General features: G+C 38.0%; 11 protein-coding genes across 11 annotated transcripts; 3 read left to right on the forward strand and 8 right to left on the reverse strand. All coding sequences in view use genetic code 12, as the record gives it.

The window, feature by feature from the left end:
• Nucleotides 1-65: 65 nt before the first annotated feature.
• CPAR2_600260 (uncharacterized protein) lies at nt 66-2,075 on the reverse strand (the record flags this gene model as incomplete). Its single annotated transcript, XM_036808656.1, has 1 exon — nt 66-2,075. One exon carries the CDS (start codon nt 2,073-2,075, stop codon nt 66-68), a length of 2,010 nt encoding a protein of 669 aa, XP_036662798.1.
• Nucleotides 2,076-3,925: 1,850 nt separating this feature from the next.
• On the forward strand, nt 3,926-4,813 carry AYR2 (Ayr2p; the record flags this gene model as incomplete). Its single annotated transcript, XM_036808767.1, has 1 exon — nt 3,926-4,813. The coding sequence occupies one exon, from the start codon at nt 3,926-3,928 to the stop codon at nt 4,811-4,813; it is 888 nt and encodes a 295-aa protein (XP_036662799.1).
• A 135-nt stretch (nt 4,814-4,948) lies between these two features.
• CPAR2_600280 (RNA-DNA hybrid ribonuclease) lies at nt 4,949-5,773 on the reverse strand (the record flags this gene model as incomplete). The annotated part of the gene is made up of 1 exon (XM_036808878.1): nt 4,949-5,773. One exon carries the CDS (start codon nt 5,771-5,773, stop codon nt 4,949-4,951), a length of 825 nt encoding a protein of 274 aa, XP_036662800.1.
• A 550-nt stretch (nt 5,774-6,323) lies between these two features.
• Nucleotides 6,324-8,048, reverse strand: CPAR2_600290 (uncharacterized protein; the record flags this gene model as incomplete). Its single annotated transcript, XM_036808989.1, has 1 exon — nt 6,324-8,048. The coding sequence occupies one exon, from the start codon at nt 8,046-8,048 to the stop codon at nt 6,324-6,326; it is 1,725 nt and encodes a 574-aa protein (XP_036662801.1).
• Nucleotides 8,049-8,541: 493 nt separating this feature from the next.
• LYS14 (Lys14p) lies at nt 8,542-10,623 on the forward strand (the record flags this gene model as incomplete). Its single annotated transcript, XM_036809101.1, has 1 exon — nt 8,542-10,623. The coding sequence occupies one exon, from the start codon at nt 8,542-8,544 to the stop codon at nt 10,621-10,623; it is 2,082 nt and encodes a 693-aa protein (XP_036662802.1).
• A 117-nt stretch (nt 10,624-10,740) lies between these two features.
• On the reverse strand, nt 10,741-11,061 carry CPAR2_600310 (uncharacterized protein; the record flags this gene model as incomplete). Its single annotated transcript, XM_036809212.1, has 1 exon — nt 10,741-11,061. The coding sequence occupies one exon, from the start codon at nt 11,059-11,061 to the stop codon at nt 10,741-10,743; it is 321 nt and encodes a 106-aa protein (XP_036662803.1).
• A 213-nt stretch (nt 11,062-11,274) lies between these two features.
• Nucleotides 11,275-12,822, reverse strand: CPAR2_600320 (uncharacterized protein; the record flags this gene model as incomplete). The annotated part of the gene is made up of 1 exon (XM_036809323.1): nt 11,275-12,822. One exon carries the CDS (start codon nt 12,820-12,822, stop codon nt 11,275-11,277), a length of 1,548 nt encoding a protein of 515 aa, XP_036662804.1.
• A 478-nt stretch (nt 12,823-13,300) lies between these two features.
• CPAR2_600330 (E2 ubiquitin-conjugating protein) lies at nt 13,301-13,978 on the reverse strand (the record flags this gene model as incomplete). Its single annotated transcript, XM_036809434.1, has 1 exon — nt 13,301-13,978. The coding sequence occupies one exon, from the start codon at nt 13,976-13,978 to the stop codon at nt 13,301-13,303; it is 678 nt and encodes a 225-aa protein (XP_036662805.1).
• A 360-nt stretch (nt 13,979-14,338) lies between these two features.
• On the reverse strand, nt 14,339-20,215 carry CDC39 (CCR4-NOT core subunit; the record flags this gene model as incomplete). The annotated part of the gene is made up of 1 exon (XM_036809545.1): nt 14,339-20,215. The coding sequence occupies one exon, from the start codon at nt 20,213-20,215 to the stop codon at nt 14,339-14,341; it is 5,877 nt and encodes a 1,958-aa protein (XP_036662806.1).
• A 1,202-nt stretch (nt 20,216-21,417) lies between these two features.
• Nucleotides 21,418-22,119, reverse strand: CPAR2_600350 (uncharacterized protein; the record flags this gene model as incomplete). The annotated part of the gene is made up of 1 exon (XM_036809656.1): nt 21,418-22,119. The coding sequence occupies one exon, from the start codon at nt 22,117-22,119 to the stop codon at nt 21,418-21,420; it is 702 nt and encodes a 233-aa protein (XP_036662807.1).
• Nucleotides 22,120-23,282: 1,163 nt separating this feature from the next.
• CPAR2_600360 (TBC domain-containing protein) lies at nt 23,283-25,169 on the forward strand (the record flags this gene model as incomplete). The annotated part of the gene is made up of 1 exon (XM_036809767.1): nt 23,283-25,169. The coding sequence occupies one exon, from the start codon at nt 23,283-23,285 to the stop codon at nt 25,167-25,169; it is 1,887 nt and encodes a 628-aa protein (XP_036662808.1).
• Nucleotides 25,170-25,287: the final 118 nt, after the last annotated feature.

Consider the following 25,287-nt stretch of genomic DNA (forward strand, 5'->3'; position numbering starts at 1 on the left):
TATAGAAGTAAATTCATTTGAGATATACAATTAAACGCAAACTACCACCAACACCTGATGAGCCTCTACTTCAAAATACCCTTGATTTCATTAAACATGTGCACTAGGCATGAGTAATGACCCAAGATACCCAACAAGACACAAATGTGCCAAATGTTGTGACTGGCCATGAAATAATCAACCCACCACAAACTCATAAACTTGTTCGCATAGGGCGTCTTTGTTGGTTCCTTTTTGAAATGCTTTTTAACCAAGCGTTTGAAATCGTCATCTTCTTCCTCTTCTTCTTCTTCTTCTTCTTCTTCTTCATTATCGTTGTCATCGAGGTCAGTGCCACTGTCATGTTCAACATTATCAGCAGATAATTCTGCTTCATCTGAAGCTTTAGCTGGCGCTAATGCATCTTTGACCTTTTGCAACCTATGCAGTTCCAACTCCAACAATTCCAGCTCAATTTGGTCAATTTCTTCTTCACCAGCATGCCCCACTTTATCTTCAATCACATCAATAGCATCATAATGATGATGACATCCAGCACCAACAGCATTATTCTCTTCAATAATCACATCGAATCTCCACCTCTCTGGGATCAACCCACCATAAAACACAACTCCCAACAAGTACCAGGCAAAACTCTTGTAAAATAACGGTAGCACAAACCACAATGCATGCCAGGGCCCATAGTACCATGATTGACAAAGAAGCGCCGTTGATCCTGAAAATGATAACCCGATAAAGAATCCAATACGCAATGGACGGCATTCAGGTTTATCGAAATATGGACTCCAATTGAACGCAAATCCACCCAAACCACATGCCATGGTGAATATGATGAATGCCAATGATAAATTGGGGTAATTATACAATGCACAATACTCAATAGCAATTACCGAACAGGTGATGAGCAAAGTAATACCCGAGTAGTCAATGCACGCGAAATTAGCTCGGCTGGGGTAATGAGCAAAGCATGAATATGTATGCCAAGTGGAAGACGAAACCAAACAACCCAAAGCAGCAACGAGAAACAAGTACATGAATAATTTATCTCCTTTACTCATGACTTCAAATACCGTAGTTGATGGGAACTGCACCAAGGCGATATAAAGCACCACGCCAACACCAACCAAATGCGACCAAATATTCATTGTTTCATTATGCCAGGCAAATATCAGTTTCCACATTTCACTATGCTTTAATGAAAATCGATACCCTTGGATGATATATTTATTTTCTCGCCACATCAATGGTAATTCATAATAATGGACATACTTGTTCCTAGCGGCATTCTTCAATGCTCGATTGAAATTGAAATAACGTAAATTGATGAAATGTGGTTGTTCTGAAGCGCCATTTTCTTGTAAATCTTTAATACCACCTTCAACAATAGCATTCTTTTCGCGTAGGTAATCGTCAATATTTGTTAATTTCTGGTCAAAGTAGTAGATAATATCAATGAGTTTGTTGGAAAGTACTTCACGTGGGGAGGGTGATGAAAGGGGGGAAGAGGTGCTACTCTCTTTCATGGGTTTCTCATGGCTACCAATTTCATCATCATCCATCACCATAGATGGGTCAACCACTGAATTGAACAAATAGTCATACTGATCAGCCAACAAATTATACAAGAATTCAACATTGGTAAATCCTTTACTTAGGACACTTTTTTTGATCAATCTTAATCGATCTCTAATCAAATTCAACTTGATGATGGAAAGTTCTTTTAAACTTTGCAAGCTTGCGGTTGAATCGCTTCTACTACGAGATGAAAGCAAATTGCCAGAACTATATTCAGCACTGGTATGGTAAATATTTGTAGTAGTTTTAATAGGTTTATCATTGTAATCAGCAAGATCATGGTCATTGTCATTGTCATCATCAGCATGGGCCTCTTTCCATTTAAAGAATATGTCAAAATTGTTTAGTCTAGCTTCAATAGACGATACAAAGTAGTCTAATTTCTCAATAAGCAACTCTTCTACTGTTGATGAAGTTCGTTGGTGGTGACGCTCATGAATGGATCTATTTCTGGCGTCTGTTCCTTGACTATACAACTCAGTTGCAGTGGATGTGGACATGATAATGATGATGATGAGTAGTAACTGCAGTTGGTATTAGCGATCGATGTTAACCAAATACGAGGAGTAGTGAAAGATTGTAAAGTACCTGTAGTTTGTATCGTGATATTTCAAAAATGAGTGTTGCTTGGTCTTGAGTGTAGGTAATGTATAATCTTCGTATTTACGATGGTGTGGAAATAGCTTAGTTAAAAGTAAATGTACATTTATAGTCTCTTTCTCCCTGATACAGTTCTTTGATAAGAGAACGTGGGTTCCTTTCTCATCAACACACTGGCTGAGACAGGGTTCCTAGAAATATCATTAGTACTGTATACAATTGATATGTCACATGATTAGCTGAATTTCTTTTTTTTGCAATGTTACACAAAGCTATTGTCCAGCCTTGTGCTATGATTGGACAATAGAGGGTAGTGTATTATTGCACAATAATCTTCTTACATCCATACACACATACAAAAGAGAAAGAAATAGGGGTAAAATGCATCTAACCATAATAGGCTTCAAAGTAGTAAGAGTTAGAGTTACACATGTACCACCCCCACTCTCTGTTTCTAATGGGACAGTGTTGTAAAGGTAGCACGCGTTTTCAGTAAGTTATTGAGAACGTTTTCGCAAACCAAGTCAAATTTCTCTATAAAATTCTGGTTTAACGGGAACAAGAGACAATGTTGCAACTAAAGCAATTATTATACAATTATTATAGTTCACTGTTTCCTCCACAAAGTTCTAAGAGCTCATATCTATTACAATAAAGTGTAAAGTCATCAAGTTAAGTTACAATTTGGAATGTAAAAGGGATGCATACTATATCTGCTTCAAAAACATACCCGATAAGCAACAAAAAATCAATAGATGGTAGAGCCACAAGATAAAAACTCAATGCGCGAAGGGCTCTATCAACTTATATACTTTTTCACATCAAAATCAACAGTTATAGAAGAAAGGTGAAGGAACTTTAAATTGTGTTGTACATTTTGTCACAATTTGGGTGCAAAAAAATAAGATATAACTGTCGAATTGACCATGACCATGGTCAATTGAAAACATGCACTAAACGAAGCAAGGCGAGGAGGGGCATATGTGAAGTTATGGCAGCTTTAATCAATCATTGCTCTACACAACATACAAAGCACAACTTGTATGTTACTGTAGATCCTTATAGAAACTTCAAACTCTTTACAAAACCATCACGTGATTTTTGCGGATAAATCTTATCACATGTAAAGAAGCTCTGAAAAAGAAACCTGCAAAATGATACGATTTATATATACCCACCACCTTCACTTCTAGTGCAGTCTTCTATGCCATGTGCTACTGAAGTCGTGTATTGCAGATCAATACAATGTGAAGTGATATCTGTAGTAGGGAAGAAGTAAAAGATAAAACAAAGCTTATGAAAGCTTCTGATTTTTCCGGAATATTTCCTTAACTCCACTATGTGCCACATGAAAAATCCGCTCACTCTGTCTAAATAGTAGTTACATATTACCCCTGGTGGACCAACAGATCTAGCTGAAACATTGCCTTTCAATGCTCAAAATCCCACAAGACTTCAAGATCTCACTGGTTAACTGAAGTGTTCAAAATGGATTTGTAAATTAAAATTCCACTCAACAAAATTAGGTGATCACAACAAAAGATGCAAATCGTACAATATCCGCAAAAAAAAAAACAAACTCTAAAACCTCTTTTCACACCCCCGCAAAAGAATCTAAATAAATAATGGAACCACATATATATATATATATATATAAACGTAGTTAGCACCAAAGCATAAATTAAATTAACGTCATTTCTTTTCGTAAACTCGCTTTTTACAACTTTTTATACAACAGCTTTACCCAACAATGACTAAATACGCATTAATCACGGGCGCTTCATCAGGAATCGGTTACAACTTGGCCATAGAATTACTGAAACGCGGTTACAAGGTAATTGGATGTTCACCACCCCAAGTGATATTTGAGCAAAAACCATTGGAAGAAGAATATGGCCTCATCTCCATCCCCTTAGATATCACTAATGTCGAAAACATCAAATCTGTTCATGAAGAAGTTAAAAAAATCACCAATAATCAATTATCCATCCTTTACAACAATGCCGGTATCTCCATGGCTGGACCGGCTATTGAAATGGACGAAAAACGTTTGGATAAACTTTTCCAAGTCAATGTCCTTGGTCACATCAACATGACCAAATGGTTTGCACCAATGGTTATCAACACTAAAGGTACAATTGTGTTTACATCTTCAATTGCCGCTAGAGTCCCACTTTCTTGGGTGTCCGCTTACAACTCCACTAAAGCTGCCATTGACGCTTATGCCTTAACCTTACACGGTGAAATGGCTCCATTTGGCGTTAGAGTCCATTCAGTAATCACCGGTGGTGTCGATACAGCCATCTGTGATGCAAATGTATGCAGTGCCTTGGGTGATTCATATTATGATGTTCCAGGTGTTTACGACTCAATGAATGCATCTGCAATGATGAGTCGTGATGTCAACATCTCACCTCAGAAATATGCCAAGGAAGTCGTGAGAGATTTGATGAAATGGAGAGACCCTGGTTTCAATTTGTACCACGGAGCTAGAAGTTATTTTGTTCATTGGGTTAGTAGGTATTTGCCCTTGTGGTTGGTGGAATTTGGTGTACAGTTCCATTTTAAACAATTGAGAGTGTTGCGAACTATTGCCAAATTAGCTAAATTGGGAAGATTCACGAAGAGAGAGCAATAAATGAAAGACCGCCACCACGGAAGAGATTGATTAATGAATAGCCGTATACTTCATTTATTCGTACATATGTTGTAGATTAGCAATACATAAGCAAAGCTCAAATACATCTATGCCAATACTTCGTCGCCTAAATTTCTACTTTCCCATCTTATCAGCACCTTGATTAGCCAATCGATCAGCAGCTTCATTCCCAACATCACCAGAATGACCCTTGACATGATAAAATTGTAATGGTTGCCAATCACGCTCACGATGTAACTGATTAATATCATTCTTTAGCTTTACTGCATCTTTAATCAAATCAACATTAGCCACTGGTTGACCCGTTGACGTTTTCCATCCATTTGCTTGCCATCTATCTGACCATTCATTAATTGATTGAATAGCATATTTGGAATCACTATAGATATCATACTTCGATGATCCCGAGCTTGGTTTTCCACTAGATAAATCATTCTTGATGTTGGTTAATGCATGTTTCATCCCGTGCAATTCAGCACGTTGGTTGGTGGGAGTGTATTTGTTGATGTTGTCAACTTCATGTAACCCAACTGCAGCATTACGTGAGTCATTGGGGCCGTAGTAGACACCGTATCCAGAAGCAGCTGATTTGGATTGGCCATTGCCTCTCGATGCTCCGTCAACATAGACTTTCAATGTTTTTGTACTCGTTGGGGTTGATGACGTGGTAGATGGCTTTGAGACTTTTGAAGTTGAGCTTGAGGAGCCGCAGTAGCCACCACTGTAGCCACCACTGTAGCCACCACCACTACCACCTGATCTGGAAGTTCCTCCTCCAGAGCCACCACTTCCACCACCTGACACAAATGACCTAGCTTCAGCAGCAGTACTAAACTTTTTATACGAGGCACCACTGTATCCATTCACTTGATCTTTACAATCACTCCAATTGTTATAAACGCCAGAATTTCTTCCTTTGGCTACTGCATAATATGGCATCGCTGTGAATAGTAGAGATATTTGTTCTGACAATATGGGTAAAATGATAAAACAGGGTGTTGGTTTGAACCGAATAAGCTTATGAGGGGGAAAGCTTTCAGGATGTTTATATAATAAATGAAACTTTACGAGATCCAAGGATGTGGCGTGTGATGATCTTTTTCAGGTTTGAAAGTTTTTGCAAACTCACCGGCAACACACACCAGCAATACACACCATACACACACCATACACACATGCGAATATCAACAAATAGGGATTATGAACAGATGCAATAAAGAGTAACTATCAACGATGAAACAGGTTCTGCTTTTCAAAACCACGAGCAAGGTGGTAGAGACGCGTGTATATAATTTCTTGGAGCAAAGGAAAGCCGCACGTATCTAGTTCTCTGTTAAGGATATCGTGTCACGTGAATAAAGCAGGTTCCAACCAACTTGGTTTCACCTCTTTGACCAATTGAGAATTGGACCAGTAGTTTTTCATTCATAGCTAATGCTGAGTTCCATTGTATGAATGGGCCAAGAATTTCGGCACTAAATGCATACGTTTAGTATTCAGCATAGATTGGAGGCTCAAAATGATGATTAAACCAATCGCGCTTAATTGTCACATTAGCAGCATTATCACCGGCCACTTCATTTGAATTATCTGAGGAGCCTCTTGTATTTGAAAGCTGCTCCTCTTTCCTTCTCACTTCATCAACAAAATAACTCCATCCAGCTTCTTCATTCTTGTCCACTCCCCCCTCCTCTTCATCAGTACCTATTCTCAGGATCAGCAACAGACGACCCAAATTAACCAATCTCTCACATGGAGTTTGTCCATCAAGATCCATTTCAAAATTGAAACTCTTGACTGTAATTCCACCGGAATTACAGGCTCTTTGGAAGGAAGAACTTCTGGAGTAAATATGTCTTGACACAAACGATGAAGAAATGGTTGACAATGCTGTTGAATTAATCAATAACGGCTGAGTATCCCATAACTGTGAGGGCGTGTGGTGAAAGTAGGGATACAGGGGAAATGACACAGAATCTGGGTTGTGATTGTAGAAGTAGGTTGACCTTTCATCAACTGGATCAAAAGTAGCTTTTGAGTAGTTTGAGTGCGAATCTGGCGCCAACTCGGGGGTTATAGGTTCTATTATTTCCTCTATTGGAGAATTGGATGCTTTGGTATTCATTGACAAGTCAAAATTTGCTGCTTTTGCAGTCGAGTTGGGTGTTCTTCTTATACTGGTAATTTTTGGCTCATTCAGTTCAGGAAGTTGTCGTTGGTTTTTCAATTTGTAAGGTTGGGGTACAGACTCTCTCGCCAGCTTGACACTTTCAATTTTGATATTACCTGTTAGTTGGCTTTGTAGCAAGCAATGTGGTCTCGAATGGACAGATTCAGAATCATTTGATAGCATTCGGTCCTGCTCAGAATTGCTTGTGAATGGAGCATCATTATGCAGTGAGTTCACTTCCTCTCCTACAATGCTTTGACTGACTTGGTAATTGCTGCCATTACTTACACCTTGATTTGATGTTGCGTTAGTCAATGTAAGCAAAGACTTATTTGCCATCATCATCGCATAACTCGAATTCACCATTGATGGCTCTTGTTCGCCTACAGAATAAAACATACTTCGGTGTTCCCTGTTCACAGGGATTTGTCCAGTTGATAATTGCGCTGGTAAAACATTGCCTTTACTTCTCGTGCTTGGCGTTTCGCCTTCATCACTGGTTTCACAACTATCATCAATATTTGTACTTGATATGGTGGTAAGCTGAGGTGACAATATTTCACCTACATTAACAAAGGTGAGTTGTGTGATTTCACTAAATGTAGACGAATGAATGAAATCAATTTCAACATAGACGTCATCCACTAGTGTCCCCATCTCCAACGGTTCCAATTCAACTTCAACTAAATTTCCTTGTGGACTCCAACGTGAAAACACAACTTTGAAAATAAACAAAACCAAAAATGGCGCCAACATTGATCTAAGCAAATAGGTCAAGTCTATCACTTCGCCAGTCTGTTCTTCTATCAGTGGGAGTTGAGGAAGACCTAGTGTTGAATCAAAGTTCGATAGACTTTTTACTCCAGGTGCACACAACTTTGAAAAACTAACTCCTCTTGGCGGTGATTCTATTAACAATCTACTCAAGCTATACCCGATTTGCAGTGGCACAAAACTTGGATTAGACTGATGAAGGACGAAACTTTGTAAGTGTTGCAGAACCTGAATGAAGCTTGTTTGAATGTAGAATAATACTGAAGTCATTTTTGGATCAAAAGAAATTGTGGTAAGTTGTGATGACTAAGATTGAGATAAAAGAATTGATGTAACAATGAAATTTTTATGACTATTATTCGCCTTCAGCCAATTTGATTTGCATCAGTTTAGAGTGAGTTTGATATGCACAATTTTGCGTTTGTATGGATTAAGGTTTTGCGTTTTTGTTGTTTATCAGATAAGCAGCGCACGTGATTACCAATTTCAATGTCGTAAAAATTCTAACTGTTGTATCAATTAGATTTACGACACATCGTATGTCCTCTTTTCAAAATCCACACTTGTATTGTATTCAACTGACTCATTCATTCCGAGAACCTTTATTGTGTAGCAGGTCACAATCCTATACAGCCCATACAGCATATTCGATTACCGTCTCACCTGCACACACACACACACACGCATCACATCACATCACATGTACATGCTATAGTACTTTCCACACTTCAACAGAACTATTGTACAACGCTTAGCTCCTCTAATGACAACTCCACGAAGACCTTATTCGCGTCAAGGTTGCCGTGAATGCAAACGACGAAAGATCAAATGCCCGGAAGAAAAACCTGCTTGTTCAACATGTGTACGATTAGGTAAATCATGTTCGTATCCCTTGGCTGGTGAAAAAGTATTGCGTATATCACGAAGATTGATACGTGATGAGATTGAAAACTTAGGCAAATCAACGCATTTCTTGCCGGTGCAATACGAAGTACCGAAACGACATTTGCAACAGGAAAATGGCAGCAGCAGCGGAAGCGGTGGTGGAGGCGGTGTCGGTGGGGGTGGGCATAGTGTGTCTCCATCCAATAGCGAACAGTTGACACCACGGGTCACTCCAGGTGTAACACCAACTCCACCAATCAATAACAACATGGGACCAGTTTTTTCTCCAGCACAACCCAGTCCACTACCTAATGAATCCATACCAACAGTTGCCAACTTACAAGAGTCTGAACGAAGATCGTTTTTGAATATAGAAAACCTCGTCAACAACAATCACAATGAAGATCACTTGGATTTCCTCAATGGATCTGACTTGAATATGTTGACTAATGATTTATCGAACTTGGTTAATGAAATCATGGAGTTTCAAAATATTCCGATACAAGAAGATTTCCAATTTGATTTTTTTGGTGATACACCAGCTGTAACTCCGCAACAGCACCAGCAACAGCACCAGCACCAGCACCAAAACCAACATCACCCGCACCAGCAACACCATTATCCACAGCAAGATCCACAGCAATTTCTGCCTTCCCAAAGCGACGAGTTTATTGTCAATGTACCCATCGACTACATCAAGCTCAAACGGAAGCACGAAATCTTGTACTTGGAGCAATTTTACAATAATTTCGCCAACATTATTGAACCGTTCAGTGCGTACCACTCGCAAACTAAAATCGCGTCAAATCCAGCAAGAGACATTATTTTAAAAGCTGCAAGTACCGAGCCATGTTTATTAGCGGCTATATTGGCTGAAGGTGCCAAAACCAGCTTTATGAAGTACAAACAACCCGAAGATGAAAAGGCATATGGGGCATATTTGACGAAATGTTTGAAATTACTTGAACCAGCTAAAGAAGTCACCAACTTGAATGCCAATATTGAAGGCGTATTGTTGACATTGCTTTTGCTTACGGCGGCTACAGCAACCAGTACGCAACAATGGCGTCCTCATTTAACTGGATGTAAAGACTTGCTACTCAAGATCTCAACTAGCAACAACATGGGCAATATTTCCAAAGTGTTTGTGTTTTGCAAGTACTGGTTTGTCTCTATTGAGGTATTGGCTGGGTTAAGCACAAACATTGGTGGAACTTTACAAACTGATTACGAAATCGATCATTTAATGTCATGCGGATCTGATTATGAAATTGGTATTCTTTGTGAATTGGGCATCATAACTGATCAAGGGTTTAATAATCTTATGGGGTACCACAACACGTGCATTGCATGTTTCCGCGATTTATTCAAACTACTCAATCGGTATCGCTCGAATGAAGGTGGTGATACCTCCATTATGGCTATAGACTCATTACAAAATATGAAGATTTTGTCGGATTTTTACCAACAAACAACAATTGTATACATTGATCCTAAAGGTATTATCCCCGAATCCGAGCTACACAAATACACACCGGGATTGCCCATTGAAGAAATACGAGTTGGTGAAAAAAGTTATTGGTTAAGTTGGCAAGACATTTCGCATCAATCATTTGTCCTATCATCAATAATATTGATCTTGACCCGTTTTTACCAATTGCAACCAACAAACCCCAACGTATCACAACTTGTTGATAAGATTGTCTCATTTATTCATTATCTTCATAATTTTTCTGATGTGCAACAACATGCATCGCCATTTTTACTTTTGATGATTCAATGGCCTTTATTGATAACTGGATTACAAACGATTAGAGAAGACCAGCAATTGCTTTTGTTGAAGTATTTCGCCATGGTTGGTCAAATTGGTGCTGCTACTGCCAATGTTTCAGTTAAAATGTTAAAGAAACAATGGCGGGGAACAACATCATTTGAAGTTGGTGATACATTGATATACTAAAGGCTCTGAAGAGTAGACCATAATAGATACACATAGACGATACGAAAACTGTAACATTTATTATTTTATAAATACACAATCGACCCATACCCCCTCTATCTCCTTACAGCTGTCCTCCTACCAGTCACCGGGCACAAGTGGTTCCCTAGCAACTGGAATATTTCTTTGATACTTGGTTCCGCCTGGCCTACATGGTGGAATATAAGGATCAGGATGCTTCCATTCTTTTAATTTGGCTTCAGTGAGCTTGATCAAATGCTCCAACTCCTCTGCGTTGCTGACATGTTTGTTGGCATCAAATTGTGAACGAATATTTATCGTTTGAGCACGATACAAGTCGAATTTCAACGAGTGGTCAAATGCTGTACGTAAAGCTTGTCTGAATAAAGACGATACCCTTTTGGTGTTAGCTTCTGTGAATGGTAATATTTGTGACATCTTTGACAACTAGTCTGTTGAAGTAGATTAAAGAGCATTGGTAATTTTTTTCCTTGTTGAAATTATTGGTCAGTTCGCAAACGGTAGCGCGTGGAACCCCAACCAACCAACCAACCAACCAACCAACCTACTTTCTGTAATTCGTTGTTCAACATCATTAATCAAGTACTCTCTATACACACTAACTACCACCTTCTTTCTCATCTTGCTCCGTTATTTTGCTGCATTTAATTTACCCAATTTTTGTTTATTACCACCAGTTGCATTTCCTGCAACTTTCTTTCCATCAACAAACTTACCACCGGCACCACCTCCTCCATTGATTCCACCACCTTTCTTGTCGCTAAATTTATCTTTACCATCTTTGTCGCCAAACTTCCTTTTATAGCCACCATTGTTGTTATTACCACTGGTGTTATTATGGAAATTGTTACCAGTTTTGGATTCTCTTGGTTCTAAATTGATAACGACTCCATCCAACGTAGTCTCCTTAGCTTCCAATGCTTTTTTTTGAGCTTCCTTTAAAACGAAATCACACAAGGCAATGTTTTGATTAGTTCTGAAAAATTTCAATTCACCAAATTTTTTAGTGATATGATCTCTCAATGTCTTTTCGTCAATGGAACGAATACCACGGATGTAGATTGGATACCATTCATCTTTTTTAAATCTACCACTTCCACCAGTTGATTGATGAGATTGTTGCTGAGAGGCGGATACTGGGGTCTTTTTGGTTGCAATTGGAGTGGATGTAGTAGTACTTATTGCCGTTGTTGGTTTTGAAGCTGGTTTTGAAGCTGGAACAGCTTGGTATGCCAAATCTGCCCACGTCATTGGTTGCGGTGAACTTTTTGGCTTAGCTGGCTCTTCCGGTTTCTTTTCCTCCTTTGCTGCTGGTGGTTGTTGTTTTTCAGCTGGTTCAGACTTTGGAGTCTCTTCCTTCTTAGGTTCAGCCAAGTCAATCTTGGCCTGTTCCTTCTTTTCGACTTCCGCTTCTCTCTTAACCTCTGGTACTAAATCCTTCTCTTTTTTATCTGCCTTCTCTTCTGTACCTACCTTCTCTTTCTCTGGTTCAGCAGCTGTTTCCTTTTGTTTCTCAACTGCATCGCCATCAACAATTGCAGACGCTGCCAGTTTCTCATCAACGACAACACTTTCCTCCTTCTTAACATCGTCTTGCACTTGTTGATTATTCTTAAATCCATTACTTTCCACAAATTTCAAAACATCATTGGCAACATCATAAGTACTCTCCCTTTTACCTGGTGTCAAGACAAATGTTTGAGTAAACTGTTTAAATGGCGAGTCATTTTTGGACCACTCTCCAAATGTAACAATAATGATATTCTTTTCCAATGATACTTGAAAAGTAGCACTGGTAATAACAATTCTGTTCTTGTCGTTACCTCCACCAGATATATGTTCTGCAAAGCATTTTTTGATTGCATCAGTACCTTTAGCTTTATAACAGGTGGTCAACTCATCCTCACCATCATCCCCGTTCTTCTTTTTGTCCTTGTCCTCTTCGGGGAACGCATCGTGCAAAATGGATGCATCACCATGATAAATTTTATGAATGACATCTAATTTGGCAATGTAGAAATCATAGTACGATTTGATGAAATACCAACCAATATTCGATACTCGTTCCTCCGTCAAGTTTTGGCCACCTTTAGCGGATGTTGATACAGCAGTAGCATTGGAAACATCGTTTGGAGTCCCTTTACGTTCTTCTTGGGTTGGAGTTGGTGATGTAGTCATATTTCAATAAAGGAGCGGCTGAGGAAGATGATGCTAGTGGGAAATGAAGAATGATGCAAAAATAAAAAGTAATAAAAACACAATTTTGTTGAAATCAGCTTTAAGTAGATTTCTAGTAGTTGTATATGTTTATGGTGATGATTTAATCTTTCACACCGATGTCTAATGTACAGTTACGCTTTGGTTTATTAAACAATTACCCTTCAAGTGATTAGGTTGTGGCAAGTTGGGAAGGTCAATCGGATCAAAAATTTTCTTTTTTTATTTTTCACGCCCCAAATTGGTCTATATGCAGGATATCACTAACGTCCCGTAGATCAACCCAAAGTAGCATGGTTTAGTCCGGATTAAACAGAGACCGCCTGAAGGGGCTCTCACCACTCGCCTACTTTATACAAAATATCACTCTACAATTGCATAGCTTCAGAAAATGCTGTGTTTTCAGACTATTTATAGGGGTAGCATCACCTTTCACTCTCTATTGACACTCTCTCAACAACTCTTCCAAAATCTTATTCTCCAAATCACCCTTATTAGTAACTCCATTGAAGCTCTTGATACCCAATCTTCTCAACACTTCAATCGTCTTATCTCTAGGGAACCCCATATTCTCAAATTGAGTCACAATCGAGTCATCAATACCATACAACGCCGAATCTTTAACCACAGTAGCTCCAGCTCCTCCTTCACCTTCAGATTTCCCATCGTTAGCATACAATTTAGTCCAATAAGCAGCAGTCTCTTCAAATCCAGCTTTATTACTCAAATAGTGCTTGGCAACTTCAGCATCTTGTGGATCATTAGGTTCTGGCGATTGCAACAAAAGTTGTAATGAGATCAATGTCGATTTCAAAGTCAAGACCGGTGTCCATTTATCCTTCAAGATATTGAGACATATAGCACCAGTAACTGATGAAATGTTGGGATGGTAGATCTTGGTGGTAAATTTCATTTGTGGTGGTTTGAATGGATATTCGTTAGGGATATCTATTGCAACTTGGAATAAACCACCTTGGTATGGTGTACCTGGTGGACCAGCAAAGTACCCTGTTAAATGAGTTAAATCGGCATCATTGTTGAGTTCAAGCGTGACACCTGATTGTTTGTCTTGACGACACTCTTCTAATTCCTTTGCGATTCTTTTGACTCTAGACATGCGCTTTACTGTATATTGCTAGTATCAGTTAATATGCTACTGTTCAAATAGAACAGTGTATTGATGGAATTATGTTCGTGTAGTTGTTTCTGTTCCGATTTGTCAAGTTTTCAGTCACCCACTCGGAAAAGTTTGCCGCTGAAAAAAAGTTTACAAACCACCACCACAATCTACACACACCACGGTAACTGCTAAATCATCTAATAAAAATCATTACATTCGTACAAAGTATTTACATAATACAATTATAACCTTCTAATATACAAATGAGACATCTGAATGCGACGTCCTTAATGCTCATCTTCCTCCCCCTCATCATCATCATCATCATCTTCTTCTTCTTCTTCTTCTTCTTCTTCTCTATCCCTTGACATTGGTAGACAAGGTGTCAAATATATTCTTCACCTCTTCAATCGAGTTTTTGACAAATGGCAACTCAAATAACCCGTAGCTCTCATTCTTGACCAACTCAGTAAACAATATAGTCAACCCCCATGGATGTGGCTTGTTCACAATTCTTCTTTCCAATAACACCCTCGTTATAATTTCTTGTACTGCCAATTTAGTACTGGTTGATGAATTCCAAATTGAATTTGAACTGAAAAAATGCAAAATGATTCCAATAAACCAATGAGTGTGGCTATTGGGGTACCTCAATTGATTAGCAATAGCATTCAACATGATATACTTGAACTCATTGGAACCATAATTCATTAAATCGACAAGTAAAGCAACTTGTGAAGTCTTGGTATTAAATCCACGATTGGTTGGACTTCTTTCGGCAACGGCATTCATTCCAATATGTAAAACCAATGCATTGATTAGCTTGGCATTGAATGTGATGGTTTCTGCGTACCCAAACTCATCAGTCGTCTTTGATTGATTCAATTTAAGTCCATTATAAATTGTTCTCATTAACCCTGGTGCTGGAATACGCAAAAAATTCTCCACTGGTTTCTTTAACCCAACTTTTACTAAATCTTCAATTGGTTTGTAGTACACTACTGGAGCATCATTGATTTCTGGTAAACGTTCAACTTTCAATCCTTGAGTGAATGGATCTGGCACAGTGATATCCTTTGGTGTTGCTGACAACACAATGTTCTTCAACTGAATATATCCTCTGGGGATAGCAGTAACCAACTGGTAATGACATTCAACTAAAAACTCGGGATAATCATGAATCAATCCAACAAAAATTCGGTTGATTCCCTTAAATACAACACTCAACACATCTTGATTGCTATCCTTATTTTGATAAGTTTGTTGAAATTTTAACAATGAAGTCAACAATTTCACACCGATGCCATATCCAGCTCGATCAGGCAACTCAAGAATTTGTGGCAAAAACATACGATGACTGATTAATGCAATCCAACTAAATGTGAAACCGGGGAACACAATAGGTTGCAATGAGTTGAAAACATCACCTATAAATGTGTAAAAATCAGCATCAAGTTTCTTGGTTGCGTTTTGATCCAATACGGATGCATCACTCCAAGTGGATAATAAAGATGAAAAAAATCTGAAATATGGACGATCATTCCAAGCTGATTTATTTTCATGATCAGTAACCAAATTCAACATAATCACAGCAATAGTCTTTTTCAAATAATGAATGGCTTGCTGTTCATCCTCGATACTCAAAACGACCCTCACTACCAAAATCGCCAAACAATCAATTGACAAGTACGCTTCATGTTGAGTCCTGCTTCTAAGCTCTTGCTCAGTAGTGAATACAAGCGTTGATATATCAATACCTGCTTTCCAAAAAGTCTTAAAGTAATCAGCATCGTTCAAAATACCCAGATCAACCAACCCAGCCACAAACTGTCCTTGTGCAGCTCTAGAATCTTGATCACCATGAGTCAATAATCTCACCCATTCAGTGAAGACATAACCCAATTGTGTATACAATTCAGAAGTTGCTGGCTTAGATGTGTTTAACTGCTCAAACAACTTGTCAACTTCAGCTTGAGCTTGTTTATCTTCTTCACTAGTTAAAGTCAACTTCTTATACTCGTACAATGCATCCAAAGTTTTAGCAAATTCAGACCTCAACGCAATTGGACGTACAGCTTCTTCAGCAGTAAATACATTTAATAACAAACTAGCACCAAATTTAACAATTGCCGGATTATGCGACCCTTTAATCAATTTACTAATCGACTCGTCAAACTTTATAGGTTGAATCAATTGCACCTTCAACAATGATAAAATCACTGGCATATTGAATTTACGTTGATCAGATGAATTCACCAACCACCAAATGACGTCTTTAGCCGTTGATGGAGAAAACTCACACAACTTGTCAAGAATAACAACATAAATTTCATTACTCATCGGATTGGTATGCACTTGCGTAAACAAACAATTGACTGCATATTGGGCAGCCCTTAATAACAAATCGGGATACTTTAACGCATTGCTTTGAGCGATTGCCAATGTCTGAGTCAAAGTTGCCATAATAGGATGATTTGGAGGCAAGTCTGACAACTTGTTTTCCGATACTTCAGACACCAATTGTACCGCTTTTTCACAATATTGAGTAATTGCCGAAAACAATTGCTCCAAAGGTATAACGTCTTCCTGAACGAGCGTTGCTTGTTGCTGCACGATAAAATCTTGACCAAGTTGTGGTGGTGGTTGTGCTTGAACTTGTGTTGGTAGTTGTTGCTGTTGTGGTTGTGGTTGTGGTTGTGGATGAGCAAGTACGGCTGGCGCACCAGTGGCAGTGATTCCAGCAGCACGAAGCCCATCAAGCAGCTCACTTTTCAATTCACCAAAATGTTCATAAATATGCAACTGCTGAGCACTCAATCCCCTTGGATTCAATCCTAATGGCTCAGGTAATCTTAATGAATATTCGGGAGTACCTTCTTCCACAAACATTTCGTCATTGCCATGACGTTCACGTTTTAAAAGATATGGTTTCATCCTTTCATCAATCAAGTCAATAACATTAGTGGCTGCAATTTTGTCAACAATATCAACGCAAAGTCCAACATTTGATTGAACGGCACTGGTTAACTCCATGATTGGAATATCACTAAGATTGTTTCCCAAGAAATGCAACATTGTCGCCTCAATGGTATCAGCAAGCATTTTTTTACCAGAGCACAACACCATACTATGCGACAATTGCTGAGCCATTCTATGATACGACCTTCTAATTTTGCCGATATCGGTCTCAGTAGCGAAGTCCTTTTTGATCAAGAACTCAGTTGTCACCAATACAGCTTCGGAGACTCTAGTCAAGATCGGCTCAGCACATTCACGAACGGCTCTCGAAAGTGATGCTTGAAGTGCTCTTCTCAAATTGGCATGTTGAGTAAAGATAGTGTTCCCCACAAGAGCGCTGAAACTGGTATCCATTCCGGAATCCACTTGCCCTGGCTGAGTTTGTTGTGCATAAGGTTGCATCGAGCCAAGTTGTTGTTGTTGTTGTTGTTGTTGCTGGGGTACCATTGGCTGCCCTGGAGCTTGCAATTGCTGGAATGGTTTATCAAATGATGATTGTGCTACATTGTTGAAACCAGGCATCGTTGTTGATTGTTCCAAATTCATACGAGCCATTTCAGAAGCAAGATTCTCACCAACTTGAGGCAAGAGACCAAACAAGGCAGCTAACCGACTTGGATCTTTGTCATGTTTTCTGATCAATTGACTAGGCTCAATATCTTCAATCTTCATATCAAACAACTTCAACAAAACTTCCACTTCAAATTTAAGTTGCAAAACTAAATCAGCAAATTGATACAATTCCGACAATACTTGGAAAATACCCAACACCCATGGGTTTGGAGGTTTAAACACTTTGGAGTTTTCTATTTGACTCAAGATTTTACAAACAAAAGGCAATATCAAATTTAATGATTCAAAATCATACGCCTCAACGAGCAAAAATTTGATTGCAATCAAATCTCTCCTCAATGGTTTATCTTCAGCCAAAGTGATTCTTCCCAACCAAGCACCAAGAGTCTTGAGTTTAATGCGGTCTTTTGAAATAATCAAATGATAAACCTCCTTCATGGTCACGTTCATGATATATTCCATGAAAATGACATTGTTCAATTCCTTAACCAACCCATAATACAACGCATGATTATTCAATTCTTCCTTGGCCCGATCAACAACCAAATAATTGGCAAACCAAGCAAAATACTCCTCCTTTAATAATTCTCGAATCGCACCAACACGCAAATCCTCAGAAGTCATATTATTTACCGAAAACAGCAATTTTTCTTTGGTTTCCTTTGGTGGGTCCTCTTGTTGAACGGATCCAACAGTTTGTTCAACATAGTTGATTGATTGGTATTTGGGTCCCACGTCGGGCGTCGAGCTACTTGGTGTAGTTCCACTCCTGGAGCCACCAGCGATGCAAGGAATACCATTGGCGGCATCTTTGACAATATTGTACATTTTAGCATGAGTCGATAACGAGTGGCATTCCAATAAATGTTTACAGTAAATTGGATACTCGTGCAATTTCGACTTGAAATTGTACAATGATTGAACAGCAAACTTGAACAGTTTCGAATCAGGTGGTTGATTGCATGATTCCCAAATAAAGTTGAGAGCCACTGTCAAAGTTGTACCATGAATCAAGTCATTTTCCAACAAAGCACCAAATAATAATGAAGTTGAAGCCAATGCTGGTAATGGATACTCACCAAAAAACTTGTACTCATCCAACAAGGAATGGATCATGCATGCAAATACATCCTGTTGGTGGGGATCATCACTTGATTTCATCTTGATCAAAATACTGACAATCTCAGCTATATCAAGGGCTTTACTATACATTTTGGAGTAGTAATCCTTCATTTCCAATTCAACATCAATGGGGAAAAAGCTTGATTTGGCTTCATTTGCAAGTATGGCATCGTCGTGGCCATTACCAAAATTAATCAATCTTGGATAAGTTGTCAACAATAGAATTTGAAGATTCTTTAATTTTTCTAAATCAACTAACCCATTGCTACTCTTTAATTTTTCAAGTAGGTAATAACTGGTCCTAAGTTTCAACATAGGCACAGGTGGTGCCTGTGTTTGTATTGGCAATTGGCCCTGTTGTTGCTGTTGTTGCTGTTGTTGATGTTGTTGCACAGTTTCATAATCTCCTCTGACTCTTTCAGTCACCACATCCAACAAGGACAGATAGATAATACTCTTTAATTGCGGATCATTTAATTTCGCCTCCAACTCCTTTTTATAGTCATAATTGAAAAATGATGATTCAATGAGTAGCTTGACTGCCAATTTGGCATCATTACTCCACAATTGCTGTAAAACTTGATCCAACATATTCAACTTTAAACTCATTGCGACTACTTTTTCAGCTGCAGAGAATGTGTTTCTGCTCTTGTAGTAGTCCATCACCTTACCAACAACGAGTCCCAATTCGTGCAATGTATGTACTACTTTGGGCAATGCAAGCGAGTCGCTATCCATCAACAAGTAAAACAAAGTATCAATTAAATCGTTAATGAATGGCGTCTTTTCTATAACTGATAACGCCGCAGTCAAAACATACTCGGGAAACACTCTATAATCATGCTCGAAAACTTGACTCAAGTATGAGTTCAATGTGCGATCCTGTTCGCTCAAGTTTTGCTGCACTTGTTGCGCTTGTACTTTAGTTATAACCTGCAACTCCAATTTACCAACATTGATAAATTTTAAAATATTTCTTCCTCCTAATTGTGGTTGACCAAGAGTTGCACGGTCCTCTTCAAAACACAACAGTAAGTTTTTCGACAATGCAATATCGTATCCACCTTGAGATGCATCACAAGTTTGCAAGATATACAACAATGTCTTGCCAAACCACCATTCATAATTGAGAAAAATATCAATTGGATCCGGTTTGAAATCCAATGAAGATAGGAATTGCGACACACTAGCTGCTGAAGGTACAACGTTTCTCTGACTTGATTCAAATAAGTATTGTTGCAAGTAGTTGAAAACTTCATACCAATTGATGCTTAAACTTTCCAGTTGTTCAATTGCACGAAAGCAAGCCTGTAATTGAGCCCCCTTGGCATTTGATTCGGGTAAGCTCAATGGTGTTACTTTATATTCAAATCCTTGTGATCCAGGTATTAGAATTTCCGCCAACACCAAAGCAATACCTTGATCTACTTCATTGGGCTTGATTTGTAAAAGACTGGGCAACAACTTTTCTGGTAGCACGTTTTCAAAGCCAATTTCTTGTATCAACTGTTTAAATGTCATTTTTAATATACTTTGATAAAATTTGGGGATTGGCTCAAGTTCAGAATCAAACGCTTTAATTGAACTTAAAGTGAGTAATTTGCTCAAGAATGGAAAGTATGGTTTATTAAGTACTTGCTCAAGTAGTAATTTCCAGTTGTAATTGTTTGGAAATTTTCTTGTTTTGAAAATGGGTAACAATAAAGATGGGCAAGTTTCGAAATATGACTTGATTTGCTGTGAGTCCCCTTTTTCGTGGTATCTAACGGTTAAAAGGAAAGTTAAGATAGGGTCGCAATGGAACTTGTTAGTGAAATTAACTATATTAAATTCCTTGGGGATGATACTATCCAAATGAATGCAAAATAAATCGTAAAATGTTAACTCAGTAGCAATGAAATCTAATTCTTTTGCAAATAATGATTCAATTGGTGATAATGATGAGGTATTGTTGAAATCGCTGAATCTGATCAAACCAAATAATTTTTCAAAATAATTGTTCAATACAACTGGATCTTTAACTAATTTCTTGAAAATAAATCTAATTTGTTTATAATGTGAATCGACTAAAGAAGAATCAACTGTGGTCAATAATATGGACAATTGATTGATAAAAACTTTGGCTAATTCGGGATCCTTAACTCTAAGGGTGTACTGTGGAACCGATGAACTCTTTTCTATATCTCTATTAAGCTGGGTCTTTTTCTGCTGTTGCTGTCTTTGCTGTTTTTGGTTATGTTGTTTGTTGGTCACAGTGCCCTTTGGGCTGTCACTAGAAGATGTTGCTAATGAAGACACGATAGTATTTGTATGTAATAGTCAAACTGTTATAGCGAAATCACAAATTTTTAGCAGAAAGTGGGTTGACAATTAAGTTGTCTTTATGCAGTTAAAAAATTGTGATGAAAAGCAGCAGTGATAGGATTGCACGTAGGCAGTAGTATCGTATTTGATGAATTGATTGTAATAACCCTCTCTTCTAAAGAAAGATCTTCGTGTGGGTGTTCTTTTTGGTTGTGTCTCTTTGGTTGTCCGAGTGTGTTGCCATTGGAAACGAAAAAAAAAAAAAAATTTGTTCACTGGATTGTGCACAAGTACACGCACTTGAGGAGGAAGAGCTTATATACCAGGAGGAAGAATGTTAGTCATAGAGCAAAAGGACTAAGTGTTGTTGTATAATCTATGTTGACTATATATATATACAAGCGACGAACCCTAGAGGTTTACCAAAAATCATCTTCATCCCAATTTTCTTGTCGCCTATCATTGCTACTTTTTTCAAGCTCTTCCTTTTTGAATAAATCAGCATATGGATCAGAATTGGTTTGTTTCTGTTGAGCATATTGTAAACTCAATTCCTTCTCTTTTGCTTCTTGTAATTTCCTATGTTTAGCAATCTGTCTCGCCAACTCCTCTTGTGACTTGATAAACTCTTGAGTTGATTGTTCAGTCTTGGTTTTGGTCAATTTATTTACAATGGCATTATCTCGTTTAGCAATCTTGATTCGTTTCACCAATTTGGGGTTCTTAAAAGTAACAGTACCCGTATCCATTGATCCATCAGTGTGCAAGTTTTCCACTGGTGTGTAGATAATGGTGATGTTGTTTAATTTATTAGCTTTTATGGAATTGGCTTTTGTAAGTTGTGCTAGATGCGTAAGCAAGTCATCATTGATGGTGAAATCACCAAAGGATTTCCAATTCATGATTTGGTCTTTAGTTAGCTGTAGGTATAAATGAGCTGAAGAATGGTTGTCTACATGAAACCAAATGTTTTTGGGATGTGAGTGTTTGATTAATGGATCATTTTCAAACTTGTCTTTACCCATGTAAATTGTATGTGAGGTAGACTCACTAGGCGTAATCATGTCTGATAAACCATCGTCATCACCATTGCTAATACGCGCTGTAAAATAATACACCATTGTCAGGCTTTGTAGGGGTAACGTTATTGGATAAACTACGTTCTGGACTTACTCATCATCATATCATGTAAGTGCGGCTTACCATAATTTGTATGCTACCATGTCACGTGTAAACTATTTGAGTAATATAATGTGTTCAATCACTTTGAGCCAGCACTTGATCTATAATACAGGGGCAACTCTGATGTTGTTGTTATGTGAATTCCACTTATTAAAACAATACTGTATAAGTATATCTGTGCATGTATGTGCAAATCTCACCGGCATTGAATTCTTTATTCAAGAATTGCTGGCGAAAATTTCCATTTTGGGACAATCAAGATCACACTAACTAAATTATGTTCGAATGCAAGATCTTATACGAAAGTGCCAGAAATACGACACCATCTACAGCAGTACACCACACCTTTAGAATTAAAAAAAAAAAGAAAATATGATCAGACCATCATGTGAAAAAATTTCAAATTGAGTATAGTTTCAATCGAAGAATGTTCAACCAGCGCATTATAGCCTTCTTACTCGTTTCACTATTATAGGTTCATAGATTTCTCTCTCTCTCTCTCTCTCTCTCTCTCTCTCTCTCTCTCTCTATTAGATAGATGTATAATTACTTAAAGTTGCAATCTTCCCCTTCCCCTTCATATTCAATTGAAACAGGCCCTATTGTCCCAAGACTCCTTTCATAAAAAAAAAAAAACACGTAAACAGAAAAACACAAAGGAGAAGTAAGACTACGTAAAATGAAATTACACTAAGTTGCAAAAAGCGTTCTAAGCGCCAGAAATAAAATACACAAAATTACGAAATCGTTTGAAAAAAATTACTCGATTAAGTTAACGAAGGATTTCGATATAAGCATATAGCTTTTCCAAATCTGATATCTCTTTACACTCCATTTTCCTCTTGACCCAAAAGTGGATGAGTATTATACCCAACTATCAGTCATTCCTTATACTCACTCACTCAACATAGTCACCCACCACGCTCACTGCACTAATTCATTCGTTATTTCATTTAGTCCCAGATCTAACTCATTCACTCATTAGACCATACATTTATCAAAAAAACTCCCATCGCATATATACACAACAACTAACCCAAAAAAAAGCACAACAAGCAACAATTGAACATTCTACAAACTCCATCTCCACCTTTTACAAACTATGATTGATTTTGAATCTTTGCTTGAATTTGAAGAGTCATTGAGTCAAGGACAATCAAGTCTTGATAATTCTGCAATCTTGTACAACTTTGGCTCCAAGATTGAACATTTACGATTCAAAGAAGAAGAAGAAGAAGAAGAAAAGGAAGTGGATCTGGGTGATGGTGAACTTGTCGTCAGTGAGCCATCACCCATCGGTTCTTCTGTTCCATCTTTGGCCCAAATCATTGACGCTTATGATATAACTCAAGACGAATTTGCAACATGCACCAAGTGTGGTGCCAACTTATCCCAAACCAACAGCACCACCAGTATAACTACTCCTTCAACATGTTGTGTATCCACCATATCTCGTACAACTACAATCTCATCCAACTTGGAATCATTATACTGGACCAGTTTCATCGATAACCCAACAAGGACAGTAAATACATTACCTCACTATACTGAACTAGTTTTGAAACAAGGGATACCAAATTGTATTCGATCATACGTTTGGCAAAAAGTTTTTTTATTGAGCTATGCCACCATCCCCAAATCGATTAAATTAGTCTATGTCAATTTCCAACATTCATATAGTGTGGAAGTTTCACAACAAATTTGCAAAGATTTAACACGAACATTCCCCACGGTGCAGTTTTTCCAAAAACAAACGACAATTGATGACTTGTCGACGATTCTCAACGTTTATGCCAATTACGATTTGGAATTGGGCTATTGTCAAGGGTTATTGTTTCTTGTTGGGGTGTTGTATCGTCATTTACAATCGTGTGAGTTGACATTCTATGCATTGACAACAATAATGGAGACTGAATTGGAACTACATGATATTTTCACGGCTCAACATATGTCGAGTACGTTGAATTTGTGGTTTATACAATTTAGCCAAATCCTCAAAACGGTTGATGAACAATTGTATACTCATTTAGTTATGCATTGTCAAGTGAATATGCAAACTTTTTTGTATCAGTGGTGGTTATCATTTATGTCGTCGCATACGGCTGATCTATCAATTATTAATCGAGTAATGGATTTTTGCCAATTTCAAGGATGGAAAGTAGGGATGATGAAGATAAGTTTGGGGTTGTTGGTGGTGAACAAACCCATATTGATGACGTTTGTTGATTTGGGTGATGAAGAAGTTGTTTATCAACATTTACTCAATGAGACGAAATGGGGCAATGTGGCTAATGACTTGGATTTGTTTTTTGGTGATTTGTTGTTTTCATGGGATGATAAGCTATTCATGAGTCCAGAAGTAGAGGTACAACCACATCAAGTAGCTGCTACTGATGAATTGGGAGTTGCATCATCTACTGTCAAGACCCAAGTGTCACAACCTGAATCATCTTTATTGAATACATTTAAATCACTTTCATTAAACTTGAAACTGAAATCACCCATTAAACAATCTGCCAATACACTTCGATCACCATATCCTGGTTTGTCTCGGCAACGATCAAGCACTGCTTCATCAAACAACTCCACATCACTTAACAATTCAATGATCACTTCGACATCATCAGTTTTCTCAACCTCGTCAGCTTCTACAGCCACGCAAAATAATCATTTGCACAACAAGCATGGAGAGCTAGATTCAATATATTCTGACATAAGTGAAGTCAGTAGTCAACAAAGTGGTAGTGATGTCAAGTCTTTTACAGACTATTTGAAATTGCCATCGTTTACCAACAGCAACAAGAGGGATACTATTGGTGATAGTTTAACCAAGACGACTAGTAGTAATAGCAAAGAATCCTTATTGATGAATGAAAATGAAGCTTTAAAGTATTTGCTCAAACAAGCATATGATACATTGGGTAATTGTGATAAAACAGCAGAAGAAGTTGATCTTTTGAAGCTGCAAATTGAAAAAATGGTAATGTAGAAGGGTCTAAATACGGCTATACAAAAATATGAATTTTGAGATACATAAGGCATCGTTTTGTAGAGAAGAGATTGGAAGCATGAAAGAGTTAGTTGTTACGCCAGCAAGGTACACGTCG

The sequence above is a fragment of the Candida parapsilosis genome, contig 005504 (genome assembly GCF_000182765.1).
Source record: "Candida parapsilosis strain CDC317 annotated contig 005504".
Taxonomy (NCBI): Eukaryota; Fungi; Ascomycota; class Pichiomycetes; order Serinales; family Debaryomycetaceae; genus Lodderomyces; species Lodderomyces parapsilosis.